At 47.0% G+C, this 8,893-nt stretch overlaps 1 protein-coding gene across 2 annotated transcripts; it reads left to right on the forward strand.

The window, feature by feature from the left end:
• The first annotated feature begins 2,126 nt into the window (after window positions 1-2,126).
• Window positions 2,127-7,789, forward strand: LOC130880145 (folate receptor beta-like). 2 transcript variants are annotated; one of them, XM_057779026.1, is made up of 5 exons: window positions 2,127-2,253; window positions 4,165-4,321; window positions 6,870-7,058; window positions 7,148-7,280; window positions 7,396-7,789. In XM_057779026.1, the coding sequence occupies exons 2-5, from the start codon at window positions 4,175-4,177 to the stop codon at window positions 7,683-7,685; spliced, it is 759 nt and encodes a 252-aa protein (XP_057635009.1). In that variant the 5' UTR covers window positions 2,127-2,253; window positions 4,165-4,174; the 3' UTR covers window positions 7,686-7,789. The 2 variants fall into 2 exon arrangements, with proteins under 2 accessions (XP_057635009.1, XP_057635010.1); XM_057779027.1 differs by having other exon boundaries at window positions 4,169-4,321.
• Window positions 7,790-8,893: the final 1,104 nt, after the last annotated feature.

An 8,893-nucleotide genomic window follows, 5' to 3' on the forward strand; every position in this document is an offset into this window, starting at 1 on the left:
CAACTAGCCAGCAAGGTAGAACATGCCTGAAATCCCAGGAGGCCAAGGCAAGACCTCTGAGGCTAGACTGGGCTACTTAATGAGACACTGTCTTGAAAAAAAAAACAAAAGAAGAAACAAACACAAGAACTACAAAAATCCCCACATAACAGCCATACACTCAGATTGTGGAAAGAGTTGTCTGATTTACAGAACTGCCAAATTACATTATTATTATTATTTGTTTATTTATTTAATTTATATATATATATATTTTTTTTTTCCTGGTTTTTCGAGACAGGGTTTCTCTGTGGTTTTGGAGCCTGTCCTGGAACTAGCTCATGTAGACCAGGCTGGTCTCGAACTCACAGAGATCCTCCTGCCTCTGCCTCCCAAGATCTAAACCCCATCTCTAGATATGAAGAAAAAAATGGGTATGGTGGTGAAGGCTTAGAACCCTAGTACTAGGGAGGCAGAGACAGCTCCACCCACTTGGTGAGCTCCGGGAGTTCATTTTGAAACAGTTTCATTAAGTTTCCCATGCTTGCCTTGAATTTATTTTGCAACCTATACTGGCCTTGAACTTGTGATCTTCATGCCTCAGCCTCTGAGTAGCTGTGGTAACAGGCGTGTGCCTCCAGGTCTAGTTCTAGAGTATCAGTTCTGCAGGATGCAAAGGCTACGGAGATTGGGCTCCAAAGTGACTCGGATGGCCACTAGTGACCAAGGTAGTTTTAAAGGGTGAAGATGGGGAGAAAGATGGCCTGTGTTAGGAGCACTTGCTGCTCTTGCAGAAGTCTCGGTTGGATCACCAGCATCCGCGCATCAATTCACAACCATCTCTCACTCCAGTTCTGGGGATCCTCTACCCTCTTCCGGTCTCTGAGGGCAAAATACGCACAGTCATAAAATAAGAATAACCAGTCAGGTGGTGATGGCATATTATAACAACAACAATAATAAATCGAAGCCAGGATTGGTGGCACATGCCTTTAATCTCAGCACTCAGGAGGCAGAGGAAGGCAGACAGTCTGCAAGTTTGAGGCTAGCCCGGTCTACAGAGTGAGTTCCAGGACAGCCAAAGACACATAGAGAAACCCTGTCTCCAAAAAACAACAACAACAAAAAAGATCTATAAAAATGGATAAGAAAGACAATTTAAGTTTTTCTGTATAGCGGGGAAAATCTGTCAGCTTCTACCTGTGTCCACTCTCAACATAAGCTGACAGAAATCATTTATGTCTATGCAGGATGTGCCAGGCTTTTACATGTATAATTCTCAAAATGTTTTGTGGAGCCAATTATGGTTTGTTAAGGTCTAGGGACTCCTGAGAGCTTTGAAAGGGTGGATTTCTCGCTGGGCCCTATTGGCATGATCTTACAGCCTGGTTTCTTCTCAGCCAGGGTTTAGCACCAAAGCCAGCCTTGTCCTAAGAACCACCTGCAGTATCTACAAACTTCGGATTCCCTCAGGGATGGGCAGCAGTCCAGATATTGTGGATGCTGAGTGTGTGATCTACAGAAAGGGGGCTGGGGAGAGGCTTCCACAGTTACGCGCACCTCCATTTAGGGTGGCCCAGCTCCAGTGTATCCCATTGCTCTCTTCCTTTGTGGGTACCCACATACACGGGCACATATATAAGTAAAAACAAAAACCAAGGCCGGGTAGTGGTGATGCACGCCTTTAATCACAGCACTTGGGAAGCAGAGGCAGGCAGATCTCTGTGAGTTCGAGGCCAGCCTGGTGTACAGACAGAGAGTTCCAGGATAGCTAGGGTGGTTACACAGTGAAACCCTGTCTCGAAAAAACAAAATGGGGGGGAGCCAGGCGGTGGTGGCGCAGGCCTTTAATCCCAGCACTCGGGAGGCAGAGGCAGGCGGATCTCTGTGAGTTCGAGGCCATCCTGGTCTACAAGAGCTAGTTCCAGGACAAGCTCCAAAGCTACAGAGAAACCTTGTCTCGAAAAACTAAAAAACAAACAAACAAACAAACAAAAAAAACAAAAAACGGGGGAACAAAAGTGAGATGAATGAAAATAGCAAAGACTAGATGATGGACTCACAGAGCCCCGAAGAGGGTAGGGTTTGCAAGAGAAGGAAGAACGGAAGTGATGAGCGGACATATTTCATTTTGTGCTTACCAAAGCGCTTATCCTTTGCGCTTGGCTGCCTACAAAGACTGTGGGGACTGCCCAGGCTCTGAGCTGTTGCTAGCCTAGGGTCAGGCCAACTTGGACACTCCTATCTGTGCTCCCAGAAGGCAAGGACATTCAGGTAAGATCTTCCAAGTGGGAAGGATAAGAAGGACATTGGGGGACTGGGCGGTTTGTTCAAAGAAGGGACCTCTCTCTCTCTGAAAGAGCACTCTTACCCTCACGGGCACCTGCACCCTCATGAGCATATCCACACGCAGATACACTTGCCTACTATAATTAAAATAAAAATAAATCTAAAATCTCTGACCTGGAAATGTAGCTCAGTGGAAGAGCTCTGGTCTAGTATTTTTAAGGCTCTAGGGTCCATGACTAGTTCTATAGGAAGGAAAATAAAATAAGAAAAAAAGTGGAGGGATGAGCTCTGTGAACTCCATGCCAGCTTGGTCTGCATAACAAGTTCCAGGCCAGAACAAGAAGGAAGGGGCTGGAGAGACAGCTCAGTGGCTAAGAGCACTGGCAGATCTTGCAGAGGACCCAGGTTCAATTCCCAGCACCCACATGACAGCTCACACCTGTCTGTAACTCCTATTCCAGGGGATCTGACACCCTCACACAGACATACATGCAGGCAAAACACCAATGCACACACACACAAAAAAAAAATCATTAAGAATAAGAACAAGAAAGGAAACAGGAAAGGAAGGGAGGACTGAGAGAAAAAAAAGGAAAAAGGAAACAGAGATAGATCATTCTGGCTTTTGTGAGGAAGGTGAATGACTCAAAGAAGAAACTGGAGGGAAAACTTGTCCCTTGAATGTAGAGCCTTGGGAGGTAAGCTGCAGAAGGGGTCAATGTGTGAAGAGATGGCGAGGGGGGAGGGGCGTAGGTGCTCCGCAGAGGGAGCCCTGACGGAGAAGATCTGCCAGGGTGAGGTGAAGGTGGGAGGGAGCAGAGAAGGGATCATCGTGTTCCCCAGGTTCTTCCTGTGAGCCCGAGTGTTAGTTTAGTTGCTCTAACAAGGGGATATTTATGTAAGTATGTACGCGTGTATGCATGTATGTGTTTTTAAAATCCAAATCTTTAAAAATGCCTCACATTTATTAATTGATTGAATGTGTTTGAGGACATATACACGTGGGGAGTCAGTTCTTTCCTGCTATCACAAGGATTGAACTCAAGTCATTCATACATACTATTCCATCTTGCCAACCCCAAGAGAGACTTTTATATTGTCCCTCAGCTCTTTGGGGTGGGGGAATTATCACTATGTAGCCCAGACTGACCTAAACCCCACAATTCCTCTGCCTCATCCCCCTCTTCAATATGAAAATTATAGGTATGTCCTGCCAATTGCAGCTGACTTTGTTCTGTGTGGGTTTTTTTTTTTGAGAGCTTAGCAAGGGTCTGCTGCATTTGCCGCAGAAGCTGGGTCAGGCTAGGGTGCAGGGCTTTTGGAGAACAGGGAAGGAAAATAGGAAGCGAAGCTTTAAAAAGCTCCATTCTTTCCCTTTCTGTGCCCCCTAACCAAACACCATCCTTCAGGGTTTGTCACTTGATCTTACTGCCACTCTGCAGAACTCGGCAGGGCTGGGTCACATCTCCCCCAGGGCTAACAGGATTTCTGGTCTGACATGATGACCCAGCTGATACAGGCTGAGTGCAGAGAACTTGCTTGTGACAGGATGAAGGATCTGTGTATCCTGGCCCTTCTCAAGGTAGCAAGCAGTCAGGGACCTGAACATCGAACTACATGTCAAAGAGTCCGGAAGGAAGATGAGGGCATCACATTTCTTCCAGCCTGGGAAGCCCAGCTCCTTTTATAAACCTCCTGTGCCACGGGGTCAGGGAACGTTCTTGCTGATCTTTGTTCCAGGCTTAGGGAGCCTCAGGGTCTAAGTGCTGAAGGAGCAGGGTCTGACCTTATCTTTCACTGTAGGGATGGAGAATCTGAGGCGGGAAGGAATGAGACACGCCCACAGGGAACAAGGGGGTGTTCTAGGTCTCTCTAACCATAGCTCTCTCTGCACAGACAGAAAGACATGGCCTACAAACAGACACCAGTGCTGCTTTTGGTCTGCATGGCCACCACATGCAGTGCCCGCGACAGAGCAGACCTGCTCAACACCTGCATGGACGCCAAGCACCACAAGACAAGGCCGGGCCCGGAGGACAAGCTGCATGACCAGGTTTTGACGAGCGTAATGTCGTCAGGGAGGAGGAAGTCAAGGGGCGGGGGCGAGCAGCCAGACCACCCCCCCACAACACACACTCTGAGCTGCTGCTGGACTGCTGGACATGGTTGGAGGTGATGTGGTGGAGCCGGGAAAGCAGTGAGGTGCTTTTCTGAGGTTCTCCAAAGAGGACTTGGTGGTGGCCATGATACACTGCTCTTTAGAGCCTCTGCCTAGAGGCCATGCAATGATAATCTCTGTACTCTCAAATCAGAGTCCATGGAAGCACACGGACCCACAGCAGTTAGGCACATAGCCCTATGGCAGGATTCGGGTAGGACTAGGGAGAGCTGCTCTAGGAATCTGGAGGGCGAGAAACCACGGGAGAGATGGTTTCTACCCTCAGTAGCCAGCGGGACCAAATACAGAAGTGGGAAGGCCCTCTGAGAGCCACAGGTGTGGACTGCTATCCACACCGTTATAAACATTTACGCCAACAGATGGAAACTCAGTGTGGCCTTTTTGTAACAAAAATGTTTAAATACTCTTTTATATTCTGGAAAGGAATTTAAAGTTAAAAACAAATACGAAAACATGGTTAGGTGAGGTGGCACACAGTTTTAAACCCAACACTCAGGAGGCAGAGACTAGAAGATCTCCATGTGTTCAAGGCTAGCCTGGTCTACAGAGCTCCAAGGCAGCCAAAAGTAGAGTGAGACCTTGCCTCAAAAACAAGCAAGCAAAAAAAAAAAAAAACCCCAAAACCTTATTTATATTTATTTATTTTGACAGTTCATTTTATTATTGATTGCTATGTCTATCCCAGGAGCACTGGCATATGTCTATGCCAGGATTATATGTTAATATTTATATATAGTAATTGTTTTATTATTAGTATATACTAATACAGATTAGAATGTGTATAATAGTACTGATGTATATCTATATATCTATATCTATTTTATATAGTATTGAACACAGGACTGGAGAGATGACTCAGCAGTTAAGAGTACTTACTGCTGCTGAGGAGGACTGAAGAATGTAATTCCCAGCATACACAAGGCAGCTCACAGCTACCTATAACCCCAGTTCCGGAAGATTTGATGTCCTCTTCTGATTTGTTCATACATACATGTAGGCACACACATGAAGTTTAGAAAAATAGTAAAAAAACTCATAAGAGCACAGAATATGATATTCAACCTTTATTACATGTATTTACTATGTGTTTATGTGTGTCATACACACATGCTTGCTCATGGAAGCGCACATACATGCATAGCACATGTGAGGAGGTCAAAGGACAACTTGCAGGAGTCAGTTCTGTTGGTCATGTAGGTCCTGGGGACTGCACTCTGGTCCTTAGACTTGGCGACAAGTGCCTTCTTTATTCACTAAACCATCTCATTGGCCTGTTTTTTTTTTTTTTTTTTTTTTTTTTTTTTTTGATTTTTTTCGAGACAGGGTTTCTCTGTGGTTTTGGAGCCTGTCCTGGAACTAGCTCTTGTAGACCAGGCTGGTCTCGAACTCACAGAGATCCGCCTGCCTCTGCCTCCCAAGTGCTGGGATTAAAGGCGTGCGCCACCACTGCCCGGCTTTTGTTTTCTTTTTAAAATGAACAAATGTCAAGACGAACTCTCTGTGCAGACCAGGCAACCAGGATGGTCTTGAATTCACAGAGAGCCACCTGTTTCTGCCTTTCAAGTGCTGGGATTAAAGGTGCACACCATAATGCCTGGCTTGTTTGAGATTTTTAAACAATCTATTTGGTTTTTTGATATAGGGTTTCAAACTCAGGATATAACTGATGATGACCTTGAACTCTTGATCCTCCTGCCTCTACTTGCTGAATGCTGGTTTTATAAGCTTGTGCCATCATGATGGGTTTTTTTTCCAGACAGAGTTTCTCTGTGTAGACCAGGCTGGCCTCGAACTCACAGAGATCTACCTGCCTCTGCCTCCAGAGTGCTGGGGTTAAAGGCATGTGCAACTACCACCTAGATTTTTTGTTTGTTTTTGAGATAGTCTCATCCATGTTGTCTAGGTTGGTCTTGAATTCACGATCCTCCATCCTCAGCCTCCTGAATGCTGGGATTACAGGCATGTTGCCAACATGCCCAGATGAAAAGAGTTTTTGTTTGTTTGTTTTTTTGAGACAGGGTTTCTCTGTGACTTTGGAGCCTGTCCTGGAACTAGCTCTTGTAGACCAGGCTGGCCTCGAACTCACAGAGATCTGCCTGCCTCTGCCTCCCAAGTGCTGGGATTAAAGGTGTGAGCCACCACCACCCAGCTTTGTTTTTTTGAAAAGAGTTTTTATAAAGTGTGCAGCACTATATAAATGAGAACTATTATCTCAAATACAACGCTCCTCTAGCTTCGTCATCATTTTGTGGTAACTGAATCTCCCTAGAGAAGGGGACTCCTGAAGGTAAGAGAGAGGGGCCTCTGGTAAGTGTTCACAGAACAGCCTATTTAGGAAGTGAGGACCAAGTGAAACACGACTGGACCCTGACGTGGAATACAGAGTAGGTAAAGAGACTCAGCCCTGTGTTTTCCCAACTAGTGTAGTCCATGGAAGAGAAACGCCTGCTGCTCAGTCAACACCAGCCAGGAGATACACAAAGACAACTCCCGTCTGTACAGCTTCAACTGGGATCACTGTGGCAAGATGACCCCTGCCTGCAAGCGGCACTTCATCCAAGACACCTGTCTGTATGAGTGCTCCCCCAACCTGGGGCCTTGGATTCAGCAGGTAATGGGTACTTCCCTCACACACGTCAGGAGGGCGCCCTTGGACTCAGTTTCTTTACAACTATAGCTGCCAACATGCCCTCTACCCAGGTGGACCAGAGCTGGCGTAAAGAGCGTTTCCTGGATGTTCCCTTGTGCAAAGAGGACTGTCAGGAGTGGTGGGAAGCCTGTCGCACCTCATTTACCTGCAAGACAGACTGGCATAAAGGCTGGGACTGGACCTCAGTTAAGGGCCACGGGGTCAGATGGAGTTAGGGTTTGGAAAAAGGAGATTGAAGACTCCTGGGGTGAGTTTTGACCCTAGGGCTGAAGGCCTGTGTCCACCATGGTTCCGCCTGCAGGCATTAACGAGTGCCCGGCCTCTGCAGCCTGCCACACCTTTCAGCACTACTTTCCCACACCAGCCAGCCTGTGTGAGGGTCTCTGGAGCCACTCCTACAAGGTCAGCAACTACAGCAGAGGGAGCGGCCGCTGCATCCAGATGTGGCTCGACCCAGCCCAGGGCAACCCCAATGAGGAGGTGGCGGGGTTCTATGCTGCCCTTGTGTCAGCTGGGGCTGTTCCCCAGTCAGTGGTGCCTCTTGTGCCCAGCCTGGCCCCAGTGCTGTCATTCTGGTTCCTTGGCTGAGGTCAGTCGTCTCTATCTAGAAAGAGGAAGTCCTAAGCCTGCTTCCATCTCACTCCTCTTGCCATCCAGTTCCTGCTCCATGACGGGGCTCAGGCTTCCTACAACAGTCTTTTTTTTTTTGGTTTTTCGAGACAGGGTTTCTCTGTGGTTTTGGAGCCTGTCCTGGAACTAGCTCTTGTAGACCAGGCTGGTCTCGAACTCACAGAGATCCGCCTGCCTCTGCCTCCTGAGTGCTGGGATTAAAGGCGTGTGCCACTACCGCCCGGCTACAACAGTCATTTCTAATAAATCTGCGGCACATCTAGGTCTAATGAATTGTAGTCATTGTGAGTTTGTGGGTGGGTGGGGACAGATCCTTTGGGGTCATAGCAAATAGAGTGTTTAAGTGCCCCTTGTCACCATATAAAAGTTCGTAGTTAGTGCCCTCCTCCCAGAAGGTGGATGAACTAAGTGTCTATGCATTAGTAGTCTGTAGGAATCTAGTTGTTTCTGGGGCCCCAGGTGAGAGGCAGATCCAGGATGTCTTATTTATATAGTTCCCAAACATTATCCCCTCATGGGCTGAGACTCTAACGCAGTTGGAAGAGTGTTTACTCACATTCAGAAGCCCTAGGTTCTATCCTAAAGGGTGTTGGCATAGGCCTGCAATCCCACACTTGGGAGAAGAAGGTAGGAGGATAAGAGGCTCAGTTTCATCGTTGTCTACGTGGAGAATTTGAGGACAATATGGGATATAAGAAACACTGTCTCGGGGGCTGGAGAGATGGCTCAGCAGTTAAGAGCATTGCCTGCTCTTCCAAAGGTCCTGAGTTCAATTCCCGGCAACCACATGGTGGCTCACAACCATCTGGATTGAGGTCTGGTGCCCTCTTCTGGCCTGCAGACATACACACAGACAGAATATTGTATACATAATAAATAAATAAATATTTTTAGGAAAAAAAAAAAAAGAAACACTGTCTCCAGGCAGGAGAGATGGCTCAACGGTTAAGAGCACTGGTTGCTCTTCCAGAGGTCCTGAGTTCAATTCCCACCAACCACATGGTGGCCCACAACCATTTGTAATGAGGTCTGATGCCCTCTTCTGGCCCGCAGACATACATGCAGGCAGAACCCTGTATACATAATAAATAAATTTAAATAGAGAGAGATACTGTCTCCAACAAAAATAAAAACACATTTCCTTATTCCCATCATGTGTCTGCTTA

Source organism: Chionomys nivalis, chromosome 8 (assembly GCF_950005125.1).
Source record: "Chionomys nivalis chromosome 8, mChiNiv1.1, whole genome shotgun sequence".
Lineage (NCBI taxonomy): Eukaryota > Metazoa > Chordata > Mammalia > Rodentia > Cricetidae > Chionomys > Chionomys nivalis.

Excerpts from the sequence above, each read along its gene's own strand:
- LOC130880145 (XM_057779026.1), top strand. The coding sequence starts at position 4,175 with ATGGCCTACAAACAGACACCAGTGCTGCTTTTGGTCTGCATGGCCACC. Across the intron at positions 4,322-6,869 it reads AGGACAAGCTGCATGACCAG|TGTAGTCCATGGAAGAGAAA; the intron begins GTTTTGACGAGC and ends TTTCCCAACTAG. Across the intron at positions 7,059-7,147 it reads TGGGGCCTTGGATTCAGCAG|GTGGACCAGAGCTGGCGTAA; the intron begins GTAATGGGTACT and ends CCCTCTACCCAG.